Consider the following 19,296-nt stretch of genomic DNA (forward strand, 5'->3'; position numbering starts at 1 on the left):
TCTTATGTTCTTATGTTCTTATGTTCTTATGTTCTTATGTTCTTATGTTCTTATGTTCTTATGTTCTTGAACCGCTGTTGTCAGCATGGCGAAGATACTCTCATCGAGCTGTTAACGAGGGTGTTCCAGGATTTTTACCCAGCAACAATGAAGGAACGACGACATATTTCCAATTCAGGGCGGTGCGTGACTTGGAGGGGAACTTGGAGTGATGCTATTCCATGCACCTGCTGCCCTTGTCCTTCTAGGTGGTAGAGGCTGTGGGTTTGGGAGGTGCTATCGAAGAAGCCTTGGCAAGTTGCTCCAGTGCATTTTGTAGATGGTACACACTGCAGCCACGGTGCGCCGGTGGTACAGTGAGTGAATGTTTAAGGTGGTGGATGGGGTGTCAATCGAGCGGGCTGTTTTTTCCTGGATGGTGTCGAGCATCTTAAGTGTTGTTGGAGCTGCGCTCATCCAGGCAAGTGGAGACTATTCCATCACACTCCTGACTTGTGCCTTGTAGATAGTGGAAAGTCTTTGGGGAGTCAGGAGGTGAGATACTCGCCACAAAATATCCAGCCTCTGACCCGCTCTTGTAGCCACAGTATTTATGTGCTGGTCCAGTTAAGTTTCTGGTCAATGACGATCCCCAGGATGTTGATGCGGATTTGGTGATGATAATGCCGTTGAATGTCAAGGGGCGGTGGTTAGACTCTCGCTTGTTGGAGATAGTCATTATCTGGCACTTGTGTGGTGAAAATGCCACTTATAAGTCCAAGCCTTGCTACATGCGAGCATGGATTGATTCATTATCAGAGGAGGGTTGCGAATGGAACTGAACACTGTGCAATCATCAGCAAACATCCCTACTTCTGGGCTTATGATGGTTAGGCCTTGGACACTGCCCTGAGGAATTCCTGCAGCGATGTCCTGGGGCTGAGATGATTGACCGCAAACCGCCACAACCATCTTCCTTTGTGTTAGGTATGACTCCAGCCAGTGGAGAGTTTTCCCTCTGATTCTCATTGACTTCAATTTTACTTGGACTTTTTGATGCCACACTCATTCTAATGCTGCCTTGATGTCTAGGGCAGTCACTCTCATCTCACCATGAGCAGCGAATACAGTATACTAAATTGAAAGTACAAGTAAATCGCTGTTTCACCTGGAAGGAGTGTTTGAGGCCCTGGATGAAGGAGGTAAAAGGGCAGGTGTTCCATCTCCTGCGCTAGCACAGGAAGGTGCCTTGGGAAGGGAAGAGGGTGTTGGGGTGCATGAGGAGTGGATCCAGGTGTTGCGGAGGGAACACTCCCTTCGGAATGCTGAGAGGAAATGTGTTTGGTGATGGAATCACACGTTCATGACTCTCTGCTGCCTGGCTCCGGAGGCAATTAAAATCTTAGTTGCAGCTGAAACTAGTTTGAGGACACCAGTTTGCCACCTCAGGCCAGAAGGATAAGTGAATGTGGGTACAGTACATAACTGTGATGAGCTACATTTTCTGAATCAGGTGGAATAGTTCTGGTTCTTGAACAGGTAGCATACAACACTTCCACAAAGCATACCTACAACACAGTTAAAAAAAAAGTAAAACCCACAGAAAACACACAAAACATGTGTTATGCACGTAAATGTTCTACTTCTAAAGAAAATCATAGAAACATAGAAAATAGGTGGAGTAGGCCATTCGGCCCTTCTAGCCTGCACCGCCATTCAATGAGTTCATGGCTGAACATGCAACTTCAGTACCCCATTCCTGCTTTCTCACCATACCCCTTGATCCCCCGAGTAGTAAGGACTTCATCCAACTCCTTTTTGAATATATTTAGTGAATTGGCCTCAACAACTTTCTGTGGTAGAGAATTCCACAGGTTCACCACTCTCTGGGTGAAGAAATTCCTCCTCATCTCGGTCCTAAATGGCTTACCTCTTATCCTTAGACTGTGTCCCCTGGTTCTGGACTTCCCCAACATTGGGAACATTCTTCCTGCATCTAACCTGTCTAACCCCGTCAGAATTTTAAATGTTTCTATGAGGTCCCCTCTCATTCTTCTGAACTCCAGTGAATACGAGCCCAGTTGATCCAATCTTTCTTGATAGGTCAGTCCCGCCATCCCGGGAATCAGTCTGCTGAACCTTCGCTGCACGCCCTCAATAGCAAGAATGTCCTTCCTCAGGTTAGGAGACCAAAACTGTACACAATACTCCAGGTGTGGCCTCACCAAGGCCCTGTACAACTGTAGCAACACCTCCCTGCCCCTGTACTCAAATCCCCTCGCTATGAAGGCCAACATGCCATTTGCTTTCTTAACCGCCTGCTGTACCTGCATGCCAACCTTCAATGACTGATGTACCATGACACCCAGGTCTCTTTGCACCTCCCCTTTTCCTAATCTGTCACCATTCAGATAATAGTCTGTCTCTCTGTTTTTACCACCAAAGTGGATAACCTCACATTTATCCACATTATACTTCATCTGCCATGCATTTGCCCACTCACCTAACCTATCCAAGTCGCTCTGCAGCCTTGTAGCATCCTCCTCGCAGCTCACACTGCCACCCAACTTCGTGTCATCCGGAGATACTACATTTAATCCCCTCGTCTAAATCATTAATGTACAGTGTAAACAGCTGGGGCCCCAGCACAGAACCTTGCGGTACCCCACTAGTCACTGCCTGCCATTCTGAAAAGTCCCCATTTACTCCTACTCTTTGCTTCCTGTCTGACAACCAGTTCTCAATCCGTGTCAGCACACTACCCCCAATCCCATGTGCTTTAACTTTGCACATTAATCTCTTGTGTGGGACCTTGTCGAAAGCCTTCTGAAAGTCCAAATATATCACATCAACTGGTTCTCCCTTGTCCACTCTGCTGGAAACATCCTTAAAAAATTCCAGAAGATTTGTCAAGCATGATTTCCCTTTCACAAATCCATGCTGACTTGGACCTATCATATCACCTCTTTCCAAATGCACTGCTATGACATCCTTAATAATTGATTCCATCATTTTACCCACTACCGATGTCAGGCTGACCGGTCTATAATTCCCTGTTATCTCTCTCCCTCCTTTTTTAAAAAGTGGGGTTACATTGGCTACCCTCCACTCCATAGGAACTGATCCAGAGTCAATGGAATGTTGGAAAATGACTGTCAATGCATCCACTATTTCCAAGGCCACCTCCTTAAGTACTCTAGGATGCAGTCCATCAGGCCCTGGGGATTTATCGGCCTTCAATCCCATCAATTTCACCAACACAATTTCCCGACGGGTTCCTCTTCCTTACTAGACCCTCCGACCCCTTTTATATCCGGAAGGTTGTTTGTGTCCTCCTCAGTGAATACCGAACCAAAATACTTGTTCAATTGGTCCGCCATTTCTTTGTTCCCCGTTATGACTTCCCCTGATTCTGACTGCAGGGGACCTACGTTTGTCTTTACTAACCTTTTTCTCTTTTCATATCTATAGAAACTTTTGCAATCTGTCTTAATGTTCCCTGCAAGCTTCTTTTCATACTCCATTTTCCCTGCCCTAATCAAACCCTTTGTCCTCCTCTGCTGAGTTCTAAATTTCCCCCAGTCCCCGGGTTCGCTGCTATTTCTGGCCAATTTGTATGCCATTTCCTTGGCTGTAATACTATCCCTGATTTCCCTTGATAGCCACGGTTGAGCCACCTTCCCTTTTTTACTTTTACGCCAGACAGGAATGTACAATTGTTGTAGTTCCTCCATGCGGTCTCTAAATGTCTGCCATTGCCCATCCATAGTCAACCCCTTCAGTATCATTCGCCAATCTATCCTAGCCAATTCACGCCTCATACCTTCAAAGTTACCCTTCTTTAAGTTCTGGACCATGGTCTCTGAATTAACTGTTTCATTCTCCATCCTAATGCAGAATTCCACCATATTATGGTCACTCTTCCCCAAGAGGCCTCGCACAACGAGATTGCTAATTAATCCTCTCTCATTACACAACACCCAGTCTAAGATGGCCTCCCCCCTAGTTGGTTCCTCGACATATTGGTCCAAAAAACCATCCCTTATGCACTCCAGGAAATCCTCCTCCACCGTATTGCTTCCAGTTTGGTTAGCCCAATCTATGTGCATATTAAAGTCACCCATTATAACTGCTGCACCTTTATTGCACGCACCCCTAATTTCCTGTTTGATGCCCTCCCCAACATCACTACTACTGTTTGGAGGTCTGTACACAACTCCCACTAACGTTTTTTGCCCTTTGGTATTCTGCAGCTCTACCCATATAGATTCCACATCATCCAAGCTAATGTCCTTCCGAACTATTGCCTTAATTTCCTCCTTAACCAGCAATGCTACCCCACCTCCTTTTCCTTTTATTCTATCTTTCCTGAATGTTGAATACCCCTGGATGTTGAGTTCCCAGCCCTGATCATCTAGGAGCCACGTCTCCGTAATCCCAATCACATCATATTTGTTAACATCTATTTGCACAGTTAATTCATCCATCTTATTGCGGATACTCCTTGCATTAAGACACAAAGCCTTCAGGCTTGTTTTTTTAACACCCTTTGTCCTTTTAGAATTTTACTGTACAATGGCCCTTTTTGTTCTTTGCCTTGGGTTTCTCTGCCCTCCACTTTTCCTCATCTCCTTTCTGTCTTTTGCTTTTGCCTCCTTTTTGTTTCCCTCTGTCTCCCTGCATTGGTTCCCATCCCCCTGCCATATTAGTTTAAATCCTCCCCAACAGCACTAGCAAACACTCCCCCTAGGACATTGGTTCCGGTCCTGCCCAGGTGCAGACCGTCCGGTTTGTACTGGTCCCACCTCCCCCAGAACCGGTTCCAATGCCCCATGAATTTGAATCCCTCCCTGCTGCACCACTGTTCAAGCCACGTATTCATCTGCGCTATCCTGCGATTCCTACTCTGACTATCACGTGGCACTGGTAGCAATCCCGAGATTACTACTTTTGAGGTCCTACTTTTTAAATTTAGCTCCTAGCTCCTTAAATTCGTTTCGTAGGACCTCACCCCTTTTTTTACCTATGTCGTTGGTACCAATGTGCACCACGACAACTGGCTGATCTCCCTCCCTTTTTAGAATGTCCTGCACCCGCTCCGAGACATCCTTGACGCTTGCACCAGGGAGGCAACATACCATCCTGGAGTCTCGGTTGCGGCCGCAGAAACGCCTATCTATTCCCCTTACAATTGAATCCCCTATCACTATCGCTCTCCCACTCTTTTTCCTGCCCTCCTGTGCAACAGAGCCAGCCACGGTGCCATGAACTTGGCTGCTGCTGCCCTCCCCTGATGAGTCATCCCCTCAACAGCACCCAAAGCAGTGTATCTGTTTTGCAGGGGGATGACCACAGGGGACTCCTGCACTACCTTCCTTGCACTGCTCTTCCTATTGGTCTTCCATTCCCTATCTGGCTGTGGACCCTTTCCCTGCGGTACGACCAACTCGCTACACGTGATACTCACGTCATTCTCAGCATCGTGGATGCTCCAGAGTGAATCCACCCTCAGCTCCAATTCCGCAACGCGGACCGTCAGGAGCTGGAGGTGGATCATTTAATTATATCCCACATGGAGAAAGAACCAAATCATTTTCCAGGATTGCCAACACCAGTGATCCACCTGCGAGAGCCACAATTCCCAATGATTAATTTACTCAACAATAACATACATTTATATAGCGCCTTTAACATAGTAAAACGTCCCAAGGCGGTCATAGGAGTGTTACAAGACAAAGATTTGACATCGAGCCATGTAAGTAATTAGGGCAGTTGACCAAAAGCTTGGTCAAAAAGGTAGGTTTTAAGGAGGGTCTTAAAAGGAGGAAAGAGAAGTGGAGAGGCGGAGAGGTTTAGGGAGGGAATTCGAGAGCTTAGGGCCTAGGCAGCTGAAGGCACAGCCACCGAGGGTTGAGCGATTATAATCAGGGATGTTTGAGCGCACAGAATTTGAGGAGCATAGAAATCTCTGGCGGTTGTGGGGCTGAAAGAGATTACAAAGATGGAGAGGGACGAGGCCATGGAGAGATTGGAAAACAAGGATGAGAATTTTGAAACTGAGGTATTGCTTAACTGGGAGCCAATGTAGGTCAGCGAGCACAGGAGTGATGGGTGAAAGGGAGTTGGTGCGAGTTAGGACACAGGCAGCCGAGTTTTGGACCACCTCTAGTTTACGTAAGGTAGAATGTGGGAGGCCAGCTAGGAGTGCACTGGAATAGACACATCTAGGAGGTAACAAGGCATGGATTAAAGTTTCAGCAGCAGATGAACATCAGCGAACTGTTGTCCAAGTTAGGAGGCAGGTGTAGCAGATGAGTGAAGTCCAGAAGCTATTTGAAGGGTAGAGAATTGAAGGATGGAGGTTATTTCCATGGTAATGAGAATCGGTTGCGGTGCAGGAAGATGATAGCGAGGTTTCCACACTTAATAAAAATATCACTTATTAACATTCTAACAAACATGATAAAGGTCTACAAGTCACATTGAAAAGTGCACGGTTTGTTTATTCAAAATGGTCTCAAAATCATTCATATACACTGGCAATTATGAACAAGATATAATCATTTATACTACCTTTAAAAATTGCACATGAATGTGCTACTTTGATGCTTTTGAAACCTTGCTAAGAAGTAATTAGGTGAGTCGAAAAATTATTTATACCACTAATTGTGTCCCAGATCAGCCATCAAATTGGGCTTACTCATTGTCAACTTACTATCACTCCTGAGAAAAGCCAAGACACCTGTAGAGTTTGCAAACTTTCACTTGAGAATGGGCACAGGTAATGCACTATTATAATATACATTTCTTCCCCGAGTGCTATTTATTACTGGGACTGGCCAACGACATAAATCTCTACATCTATCTTCCAGTCATGACAATAAATTTAAATTGTTCATGGTAAATTAAAAATAGTGAATGCAATATCCAATATACCCAGGTCCATTTAGTTATGCCTCGACTATGCTAATTAAGTGGGATAATATTAAAACGAGTGAATAATTATGTAAGAATTAATAACTTCACTAACAGTCACTGTTGAGAGCAAAGTGTTAAATTGGTAAATTTGAAACAGGCTAACTCAGTGTTGATCATCACTCCCACTTCTACCCTCCCAAAAATGTATAAACATAAATTCAGATAGTTTTCAGATATTATCTTAAATACACAAAATGTAGTGTAAAATTGTAAAAAATCTTCCGTTACTAAAAGAATGAAATGATTGATTAATTGATTATATATTGAATTGAAAGTCTTTGTGGCTGTTTGACACAGCATCTTGAGCCTGTTGGGGCCTCCGACACGAGAGGTGTTCTCTTTTTAGTATGCTAAATACAGGAGCCCATGGCTTCGCAAGGCCTGAACTACAATCATGTCACATTACATGGAGCCCCTGTGCTCTGGGATCCATTCCCGTGTCCAAGATGGCGATGAAAACCCCTTTACCATCCTACTCTGGGTACCAGAAGAGGAAAGCTGGACTCTTTCTTCGGTAAGTCATCAGGATGAGCAGCCATGACTCGACTCTAAAATGGATAGGGCATATTCGAATATGTAGTGCATTCTAGGTAAAGACATCTGCCATTGGGGCCCAGAATCGCGGAATGGATCCTTTTAAGATCGGGCCAGGGTGAATCGCTTTTGTGAATTGAGTGAATTAAATATTACTGCGTGTTCCCTGGCTGCAGTCTCTGACCCACAAGAAGTGAAAGTGGATAGACTAATGTGCAGCTCGAGCTCTGGCTCATGTTCTATTTCTGTCCAATCCAGCAGGCCGAATAGAATAAATTGATGGGCCAGATACAGCCTGCAGGCCTTATTTTGCCCACTACTGGACTACAGGTACGTGGATAGACTGGAGAAGCTGGGATTGTTCTCCTTAAAGCAGAGAAGGCTAAGAAAAGATTTAATTCGAGGTGTTTGAAATCATGAATGATTTAGCGAGAGTAAATAAAGAGAAATTGTTTCCAATGGCTGAAATGTCGATAACCAGAGGGCACAAATTTATGATTGCCAAAAGAACTAGGGGTGACATGAGGAAAAACATTTTTATGCAACATGTGGTTAGGAGTTGGAATGCACTGTCTGATAGAGTGGTGGAAACAGATTCAATAGTAGCTTTCAAAAGGGAATTGGATGAATACTTGAAGGACAAAAAATTGCAGGGATATGGGGAAAAAGCGGGTGAGTGGGACGAACTGGGTTGCTCTTCGAAAGAGCTGGCGTAAACTCAATGGACTGGATGGTTTCCTTCTGTGCTATACTATCCTATGGTTCTATCTTTAGCTCAAAATGATGTGGATATACACACACATATATATAGCAGAATAATTACTCACCCCCTGAATGCCATCTGGTACTGTGTAGTTTATCTCAATGATGTCAGATTTTTCATAACCAGGAAGAGACATCGGCAAGTTCCTGAAAGTCATCCTGCTACCATCAGGCTGATTACCTCTTATCTCACCATACACTTCTCCACATATAGGACAGGCAGACTTGGTTTTAAAAGCCACTTTTATGCATTCCTTACAGAATGAATGTTTACATTTTTTTAAGGTGTCTCGGTCTTCAATTTCGTCCAAGCAAATTGGACAGGTTGTGTCCTCATCTTTTGACTCCAGTTTACTACTTGCAGCAGCTGAATTTGAATTAGGTTTGTAATCTGGTGATAAAGGTGGCGTCCTGTTTGAATCTGTACTATCAGACACTGCACAGGTATCAAGTTGGTTGGATTTGAAATTATAATCGAGGCATGTATTAAAATACAGGGCAGTCTCTACTTCCTTGACATCAATGGGATTTCCCATTAAAGCAAGCTCTGTATCGTTAAAAGTAACCAAGACTTTTGGCAATTTATTTTGGACAAATGTTTCAATGTCTTTCTTTGTTGTTCCTCTGCCTATATTAGTAAACGGTACACTTATGAACATTAAATTTGTAGCAATTGGTTGATACAGACTGATAAATTTCTCTTTTGCATCAGGGCACGGTAATTTAGTCTTCTTTTGTATAAACATGACTGAAATTGTATCTTTTCCAGCTGGACACTTCAATCTTTGAACATTATAATCTTTCTCTATCCTTTGTAGATCACTCCCATAAATCACTTCAACGTAATTCAGAATTTTTTCATTTACTGATAAGCTTGAATCACATTTAGGAGAGCTCAGAGATGCACAAGTTATTGTTCCAGAGGACCGTGCGTCAGAAGACCTTGCAGACTCTGCTCCAGAGGACCTGGTAGCTTCTGCTCCAGAGGCCCTATTTTTAAGTTTCAATAATTTTGCGTGAATCTCATCAATCTTTTCAAATGAATCAGTAACTTCATAACTATTTACACCATTCTGGCACTTGCTTAATGCTTTGCCCAATCTAATGATGTTTAATGCTTCATTTTTCTTGTCCTTGAAGTTGTCTAAATCAATGATTGCTCTGACTTCAGGAAATACCTGAAAGAAGTAAAATGCAATGATAAATATACAATTCCTACTATTATACCAGTTCTATTTGACAGTTATCTTAAGGAGTGTGAAATAAAAAATTAGCAATAAGTTTTCTCCCATCTCTCCGCTTCCAGAATGTGGTGACGGATTGATTCTGCATCATCCAATGAACATGGCCTGGATCTTGCAGTGGATAATGATGGTAAACGGTCACCGTTTGCTGTCACTACGCCTCCGAAACTGACCGCAACTTCAGGATTTACCATATGCGCATCTAAATGTGGAAATCCTGAAGTTGTGGCCAGTCATTCACTGCCCCACCACAGGCTGAGCTGTTGACACCCCCTCCCCCTGCAACAGGCGGCAATCAATGTAATCAGTGGAACTGACGAAAATTTGCGCTTTTTCCACACTAATATCGCTGGTCAATACTGTGGAAAGTATTTTTATCTAAGCTGATACCATATGGTATTTGTGTGCCTTTTGATTAAAATGGAGTCCTGGCCCTTCCAGAACTTTCTGCGTTTTAGCAGTCAGCTTGCATAAACAGCTAAACCTGCTGTGAGATGGCTGATGGCCATCAGACAGCTAGGAGACAAGTCATGCTGAGACAAGTAACCCCCCCATGGTGCTCTCCTATTGTCTACACTACAGGAGTTCCATGTCACCCCACCCTTATCTTCTAGCCATTATCTCTTTCCGAGACCTCATCCATTTGATGCAAACAGATAAACTGACCAGGAAATTGAAACAATCCTGACACAATACAAGACAGGTGATAGCCCATTACCTATGACTCATGGAGTAATGGCCGTTTGGCTTCCTGATTACCCTGACAAAAAGGAAATATCTGGATACCATGTCAGGACCAGGATATAGTAATTAACTCTTTATCTGTATTCACTGACTGTGAGACAGAGCAATACACAGGGAGAGGCCAGAACTTTGGTTTTACTGTATAAATATCTTGTTAAACTGAACCATTTCGGAGGTGTTCACTTAGCCCTTGACGGAGTGTGACCTACCCCTTGCGAGCAAGTAAATTAAAGAATCTTCTACCGGAGCTGTAAGTGTCGGAGTCATTCTTTTCGGAGGTCGAGATTTCGACAATACCCAATTAAATGTTAAACCTTGTTGGAATATGTGTAACTGAGGTTTTAACAGTGTATTGACTGCTAAACAACCGTTCTAGCCCTGGAAAACTAATTTATATATTGGAGTGTCAAATTTCTTCATTAATTTTTTTTAAACTTACATTTTTTTTTTAATATTAAGTTTGTTCATGTTATTTCAGCTTCCAACTTATCGTCTTGTGAAAGTCCCAATTTTTATTTTGCTTTCCATAACATGTTTTAAAAGTCCGGATAAAAGCTGATTCTCATTTCCTGATTTGCTGTCTATGAGAAGGCTTCAAGATGACTGGCTGCTTAGACAACTTGTTGACATCACTGCAGCTCTTCGCTGGGAATTCCCATTACAGAGCGCTACAATCAATTGCACGTCGAGAAAGGCGAACTTCTCGCCACAGAGATTGCGAGCACCTTTGCTTCACCGCTGTCCACAAATTATGGGCCAATGTGTTTGTTGCTCAGTTGGTAAATGCCCCTGACTTGTAAGATGCGAAGCCATACAGATTAAGAAGTTCCTATCTTTGGTCTGCCATGAATTGCTCAGCATGGCGATAGTGGCTTCAGTGACATAGGCTGCGGAGGTGATGCAACAAGGAGGGAAGTGAAAGACTGGAAGAGGAAGAAATAAATTAAAGGTTTACACTTCGAATCACGCTACAGCAAACCCTGCTGGAAGTGGACAGTGGATATCAGTTAAGGGAATGATTGGGCCCCATTGTTACAACTTCTACAATCAAACCGCGAACAGACTTTTATTGTGCGGGGTCACACAAGAGGAATGATTATTTGAATTACTGGGTAACTGCCAGTTTCCAATGGAAGCAAACCCAGTCACCATCTTTATAAGAAAATTGAAGGCAGAAAACAAAAAACATTTACACTTTACAAAAATATTACAAGAACTGACTACCATAAACCATAGTGAGTTACTATGAAGAAAATTCTGCCAAATGGAGAAATATTTTTTCCAGCTATTTAAACGGACAACAATCAGGCATTGCTGATGATAGACAAAGATGTATCTTGCTCAGAATGTGAGTTTATTAAACAGAGTTTATTAACAAAATATCAGTAAAATAGAACTATTTCTTGAAACTCTAAGTGATTCTTCCTCTCTAAGGCAAGCAGAAGAGACAAAAAAAGAAACTGGCATCAGTATTGATTAGGTTGCGTCTATACTCTCTCGGGTTTAGAAGAATGAGAGGTGATCTCATTGAAACATATAAGATTCTGAGGGGGACTGACAGGGTAGAGGCTGAGAGGTTGTTTCCCCTGGCTGGAGAGTCGAGAACTAGGGGCATAGGGCCCAAATTTGGCCCACCCATTTTTTCTTCGAGAGATGTGCCGACTTCCTAGGATAAAAAAAGCGCCAAAAAGTTGTCCCCGGATTCTGGCCGCTCTGTGGTCTCTCCCATGGCTTGACGCGGCGTGGTAATTCAATTGGGGGCGGAGCTAGGTCCCTGCGCTTAAAAGAGTGCCGGCAGCTCACGCATGCGCACTGGAGATTTTGTGCATGCGCAGTAGCTCCTCTGCAGCGTGGGACCTAATGTCCCACCCCTATCCCAGGCTGTGTGACCTCACGATGCACGCCGGGCTGCTGCACGTCATAGAGAGAGTCCCGCACCTATCCCCGACTGAGTGGCATGCCGCACTGGTCGGCCCCTCCCCGCTGACTTCCCGGGCCAAGTTAGGAAGGTAGGACTTCAGTTTTATTTTTTTTAATTTATGATTGATGGTTGTGCTTTGTTTAGTGAGGAGTTTTGATGGGGGGGGGGGGGGGGAGGAAGTTTTGATGGGGGGGTGGGGGAAGGAAGATTTGATGGTGGTGAGGGGGGGGGAGGAAGTTTTGATGGTGAGGGGGGGAGGAAGTTTTGATGGTGAGGGGGGGGGGAGTTTTGATGGGGGGGGGAGTTTTGATGGGGGGGGAGGGGAGTTTTGATGGGGGGGGGGGGAGTTTTGATGGGGGGGGGGAGTTTTGATGGGGGGGGGGTTTTGATGGGGGGGGGGGGAGTTTTGATGGGGGGGGGAGTTTTGATGGGGGGGGAGTTTTGATGGGGGGGGGGAGTTTTGATGGGGGGGGGAGTTTTGATGGGGGGGGGAGTTTTGATGGGGGGGGGGGAGTTTTGATGGGGGGGGGGGAGTTTTGATTGGGGGGGGGGGGAGTTTTGATTGGGGGGGGGAGTTTTGACGGGGGGGGGGGAGTTTTGACGGGGGGGGGGGAGTTTTGACGGGGGGGGGGGGAGTTTTGACGGGGGGGGGGAGTTTTGACGGGGGGGGGAGTAGGGGGAGTTTTGTTGAGGGGAGGCGGGAGTTTCAATGGGGTGGGGGGTGGGGAGAGTTTCGATGGGGGAGGTTGATTGGGGGGGGGGTTGATTGGCGGGGGAGTTTTGTGATGGGGGGGGGAGGGAGTTTTGAAGGGCGGGGGGAGAAAGAGTTTTGATGAGGGTTGGGGAGTTTTGATTGTGGGGTGGGGTGGGACGGTGATAACTGTGTAGCCAGTAATTTTAATGAGCTTACTCAAGACTTTCCTTAACCCTGTTGATGAAAATACTTTCCTACATAAGAACTACGAACAGGAGGTACGTCTATTTTTTATTTGTATTTTTTTTTAATTATGTAAGTATGTTTTGTCTCTTTACTTCTTTTATTTTTGTAGTTTAAGCTTATGTTGTATAATAAATGAACTTTGCAAAGTTGTCATATGTCCTGTCTCGCTGTTTGATCCTATTCACATTCTGTAGTCAAGTCATTAAGTACCTATCTGTGCTGATTTCTCCACAAGGGTTTTCTGTGCGGCCACAGGTGGCTGGTAACGCCCCCTTTTGAACAAAACTAAATTAAACTAAAAAAATCCTAACGAACTCACTTACACTGGCACAAATTGAATGTGAAAAATAGGGATTTTTAAGATACTCCAGAAAAATCAATTTGCTCCAAAAAAAACGGGGCAACTCCTGGACAAATTTGGGCCCATAGTCTCAGGATAAGGGGTTGGCCTTTTAAGACAGGAGGAAGAATTTCTTCACTCAGAGGTTTGTGAATCTTTGGAATTCGCTACCCCAATGGGCTGTGGATACTGAATCATTGAGTATATTCAAGGCTGATGGGATAGATTTTTGGTCTCTAGGGGAATCATGGGATATGGGGATTGGCGGGAAAGTAGAGTTGAGGTCGGGGGTCAGCCATGATCTTATTGAATGCTGGAGCAGGCTCAAAGGGCCGTATGGCCTACTCCTGCTCCGAGTTCTTATGTTCGGACACAGCATAAGAAACATAATAAATAGGAGCAGCAATAGGTCATTTGGCCCCTCGAGCCTGCTCCGCCATTCAATAACATCATGGCTGATCTGATCATGGACTCAGCTCCACTTCCCTGCCTGCTCCCCATAACCCTTTACTCCCTTATCATTCAAAAATCTCCGCCTTAAATATATTCAATGATCCAGCCTCCACAGCTCTCTGGGGCAGAGAATTCTATCGATTTACAACCCTCTGAGTGAAGAAATTCTTCCTTATCTCAGTTTTAAATGGGCGGCCCCTTAATCTAAGACTATGTCCCCTAATTTTAGTTTCCCCTATAATGGAAATATCCTCTCTGGAGCTACCTTGTCGAGCCCCCTCATTATCTTATAAGTTTCAATAAGATCACCTCTCATTCTTCTGAACTCCAATGTGTATAGGCCCAACCTACTCAACCTATCCTCATAAGTCAATCCCCTCATCTTCAGAATCAACCTCGTGAACCTTCTCTGAACTACCTCCAATGTAAGAATATCCTTCCTTAAATAAGGAGACCAAAACTGTATGAGGTACTCCAGGTGTGACCTCACCAATACCCTGTACAGTTGTAGCAGGACTTCTCTGCTTTTGCACTATCATAGAAACATAGAAAATAGGTGCAGGAGTAGGCCATTTGGCCCCGAGCCTGCACCACCATTCAATATGATCATGCAACTTCAGTACCCCAATTCCTGCTTTCTCTTCATACCCCTTGATCCCTTTAACCGTAACGGCCACATCTAACTCCCTTTTGACTATATCCAACGAACTGGCCTCAACAACTTTGTGGTGGAGAATTCCACAGGTTCACAATTCTCTGAGTGAAGATGTTTCTCCTCATCTTGGTCCTAAATGGCTTACCCCTTATCCTTAGACTATGTCCCCTAGTTCTGGACTTCCCCAACATCGGGAACATTCTTCCTGCATGTAAACTGTCCAATCCCATCAGAATTTTATATGTTTCTATGAGATCCCCTCATTCTTCTAAATTCCAGTGAATATAAGCCTAATCGATCCAGTCTTTCTTCATACGTCAGTCCTGCCATCCCGGAAATCAGTCTGGTGAACCTTCGCTGCACTCCCTCAATAGCAAGAATGTCCTTCCTCAGATTAGGAGACCAAAATATTGTATACAATATTCATGTGGCCTCAACAAGGCCCTGTACAACTGCAGTAAGACCTCTCTGCTCATATACTCTTCTCCTCTAGCTATGAAGGCCAACATGCCATTTGCCTTCTTCACCGCCTGCTGTACCTGCATGCCAACTTTCAATGACTGATGTACTATGACACCCAGGTCTCATTGCATCTCCCCTTTTCCTAATTTGTAACCATTCAGATAATATTCAGCCTTCCTGTTTTTGCCACCAAAGTGGATAACCTCACATTTATCTACATTATACTGAATCTGCCATGCATTTGCCCACTCACCTAACCTGTCCAAGTCACCCTGCAGTCTCATAACATCCCCTCACAGCTCACACTGCCATCCAGCTTAATGTCATCTGCAAACTTGGAGATTTTACATTCAATTCTTTCATCGAAATCATTAATGTATATTGTAAATAGCTGGAGTCCCAGCACTGAACCTTGCGGTAACCCACTCGTCACTGCCTGCCATTTTGAAAAGGACCCGTTTATTCCTAATCTTTGCTTCCTGTCTGCCAACCAGTTCTCTATCCACATCAATACATTACCCCCAATACCACATGCTTTAATTTAACACACTAATCTCTTGTGTGGGACCTTGTCAAAAGACTTTTGAAAGTCTAAATACACCACAGCCACTGGTTCTCCCTTGTCCACTCTACTAGTTACATCCTCAAAAAATTCTAGCAAATTTGTCAAGCATGATTTCCCTTTCATAAATCCATGCTGACTTGGACCGATCCTGTCACTGCTTTCCAAATGCGCTGCTATTACATCTTTTAATAATTGATTCCAACATTTTCCCCACTACCGATGTCAGGCTAACCGGTCTATAATTCCGTTTTCTCTCTCCCTCCTTTTTTTTCCAAGAGTGGCGTTACATTAGCTACTCTCCAATCCATAGGAACTGATCCAGAGTCGATAGAATGTTGGAAAATGACTACCAATGCATCCACTATTTCTAGGACCACTTTCTTAAGTACTCTGGGATGCAGACTATCAGGCCCTGGGGATTTATCGGCTTTCAATCCCATCAATTTCCCTAAAACAATTTCATGACTAATAAGGATTTCCTTCAGTTCCTCCTCCTCGCTAGACCCTCAAAAAGGTTATTTGTGTCTTCCTTAGTGAAGACAGAACCAAAGTATTTGTTCAATTGATCTGCCATTTCTTTGTTCCCCATTATAAATTCACCTGATTCTGACTGCAACGGACCTACATTTGTCTTCACAAATCTTTTTCTCTTCGCCTATCAATAGAAGCTTTTGCAGTCAGTTTTTATGTTCCCTGCAAGCTTACTCTTATACTCTATTTTCCCCCTCCTAATTAAACCCTTCGTCTTCCTCTGCTGAATTTTAAATTTGTCCCAGTCCTCAGGTATGCTGCTTTTTCTGGACAATTTATATGCCTCTTCCTTGGATTTAACACTATCCCTAATTTCCCTTGTTAGCCACGGTTGAGCCACCTTCCCCATTTTATTTTTACGCCAGACAGGGATCTATAATTGTTGAAGTTTAAATGTTTGCCATTGTCTCTCCACCGTCAACCCTTTAAGTATAATTCACCAGCCTATCCTAGCCAATTCACATCTCATACCATTGAAGTTACCTTTCTTTAAATTCAGAACCCTAGTCTCTGAATTAACTGTGCCACTCTCCATCTTAATGAAAAATTCTACCATATTATGGTCACTCATCGCACAAGATTGCTAATTAATCCTCTCTCATTACACAAGACCCAGTCTAGGATGGCCAGCTCTCTCGTTGGTTCCTCGACATATTGGTCTAGAAAACCATCCCTTAGACACTCCAGGAAATCTTCCTCCGCCGTATTGCTACCAGTTTGGTTAGCCCAATCTATATGTAGATTAAAGTCATCCATGATAACTACTGTACCCTTATTGCATCCCTAATTTGCTGCTTGATGCCATCTCCAACCTCACTACTACTGTTTGGTGGTCTGTACACAACTCCCCCTTGCAATAAAGGCCAACATTGCATTTGCCTTCCTGCTTACTTCCTGTACCTGCATACGAACGTTTTGTGTTCCATGCTCAAGGACCCCCAGGTCTCTCGGTACTGCAGCACTTTGCATTTTTCTCCATTTAAATTATAATTTGCTTTTCTATTATTTCTGCCAAAATAGATAACCTCACATTTTCCCACATTATACTCCACCTGCCAATTTTTGCCCACTCACTTAGCCTGTCTATATCCCTTTGCAGATTTTTTGTGTCCTCCTCACAATTTGCATCAGCAAACTTGTCTAAATTACACTCGGTCCCTTCATCCAAATCATTAATATTGATTGTAAATAGTTAAGGACCCAGCACTGATCCCTGCGGCACCCACTAGTCGCTGTTTGCCAGCCGGAAAATGACCCATTTATCCTGACATTTATTAAGTGTTCAGAAAATCATTAGCACTATAAATTGGGTGTGCTGACTTCTGCATACGATTTTATTATCTATGATCCTGGCAATTAGCACGCTGAGGGGAGACTCCGCTACCAAAACTTTATCTACTGTTCCATCTATAAAGGTAATTCTGCATTCCACGTGTTCTCATCACTGTTGCCCAATTCTTCAATCCATGCTCCCTGCAAGCACAGCTTCCACAGGAAGCATAGAACCCTTAAAAAGCATAGCATTCCATTAGGCTTTACAACTGCTTTGCTATATTGTCTGGACATTGAAAATGACATGCTTTTCTCCCAAGGCTCTTTCTGCATTAATTTCAAGGAAATTAAAATCGGTAGAGATGTAAAACGGGCGATAGCAAGTGATATATATTCAAAATTATCTCCAGAGAAGGTTCAATGGGCAGACAAGAGTAGTGTAGGCCAAAATCCTGCAACCCTTTAAGAAATAATTGGCTGCAACAATGGGTAGGTATTAGAATCTAGATGTCCGAAGGGTCTTCCTTCCGTCTACTATCTTACGTGGTAAAGCACACAGGGACATTACTGGAAGAGATCACTCAGACGCTGGGAATGAAGGAACTGCAAAATCAATGGAGCAGATCAGCATTAAGTGAGTCACAGGAGCTCAAATCAAAAAGGTGCTTCTTTGACAAGAATGGTTTGGCCACAGGTGAATACAATCGCACTTCCTACATATGCAAAGAGTTGCTGTATTGTTACGGCATTGTAACAAACGTTGCAAACCAGTTGAAAGATCTTAAACTGCTCGTATTAATAAAAATGGTGACAAAATACAACGCACCTCCATTTGAAGCCCCGACATGATCTGGATCTCACTCGCGAACCCACTACTTTCAGTTCAGCAGCAGCAGAAGCGGCGCGCACGCGCTGCTGGCTCGGCCCTGATTGGAGCGCTGCTCGCCAGCCTGCCCTCTCCTCGGCTCCTGATTGGTGCAGCTGCCCGTCAATCACTCAGGTTAGGTTCCGGGCTGGAAGAAACCTGAGGTATCGCGAAAAAGCGCAGAGTTTCGCTTTCGTTTATCGGAGTTCAAGCATAAAAGTGAAACTATCCTCCTCTGCTATTTGAAAAATGGCTTCTTTACGTTACTTTATTCAGTCCTTTAAGAGAAAAACAAGGCCCAAGGGGAAGTTCAGTGCTTCAGGCAGATTTTTCATGTCAGTAACCCCAAATAAATATTGGGATGTCTCCTTTCTGTGTATAAAGTGTTTGTGAGCTCGGCCTTTGAAAAGTGATGGGAAGGGGCTGAAAAATCGTGATACAACTTGATTACAGGCAATGGTGGTGAAGTTCCTCGTTTAGTGTTGCCACTGATCACGTGACATCTGGCTCTGCAATGCTGGATCACGTGACATCTGATTGCATAGTAAAACGTTTACCTCATTTCCTTTAAAATTAAGTTTTAGTCTCCACCTCAATAGCCACACTTGGTAAAGCATCCCACGACCTAATAGCCCTCAGTTCAAGAAACATCCTCCTTATTTTCCCTATTGTTTTCTTCAGTGAGAATTTTTGGTTCATTTGTCTATCAATGGAATCAGTCTTTCACTATTATAGAGAAGTCCCCAGGTTTCACTTAGCCCTTTATTGGCCGCCCCTCAGTGCCGCTCGCACTCACCAGCTTGAAGGCATTCGATAAACTGCCACATAAAATGTTACTGCACAAGATAAAAGTTCACAGGGTTGGGGGTAATATATTAGCATGGATAGAGGATTGGCTAACGAACAGAAAACGGAGAGAAGGGATAAATGGGTCATTTTCCGGTTGGCAAACAGTAACTAGTGGGGTGCTGCAGGGATCAGTGCTGGGTCCTGAACTATTTACAATCTATATTAATGACTTGGATGAAGGGACCAAGTGTAATGTAACCAA

General features: G+C 43.9%; 1 protein-coding gene across 2 annotated transcripts in view; it reads right to left on the reverse strand.

Moving 5' to 3' along the window:
* LOC139240196 (E3 ubiquitin-protein ligase DTX3L) overlaps nucleotides 1–18,275 on the reverse strand; it is a 40,356-nt gene extending 22,081 nt beyond the window's left edge. For both annotated transcript variants that reach the window (XM_070868647.1, XM_070868637.1), the window contains exons 1-2: nucleotides 18,207–18,275; nucleotides 8,319–9,431 (exon numbers count right to left, since the gene is read on the reverse strand). In XM_070868647.1, the coding sequence (XP_070724748.1) occupies nucleotides 8,319–9,431; nucleotides 18,207–18,227 (1,134 nt within the window). In that variant the 5' untranslated portion in view covers nucleotides 18,228–18,275. The remainder of the gene's footprint in view (nucleotides 1–8,318; nucleotides 9,432–18,206) is intronic.
* Nucleotides 18,276–19,296: the final 1,021 nt, after the last annotated feature.

This window comes from Pristiophorus japonicus, chromosome 2, assembly GCF_044704955.1.
Source record: "Pristiophorus japonicus isolate sPriJap1 chromosome 2, sPriJap1.hap1, whole genome shotgun sequence".
NCBI classification, from domain to species: Eukaryota; Metazoa; Chordata; class Chondrichthyes; family Pristiophoridae; genus Pristiophorus; species Pristiophorus japonicus.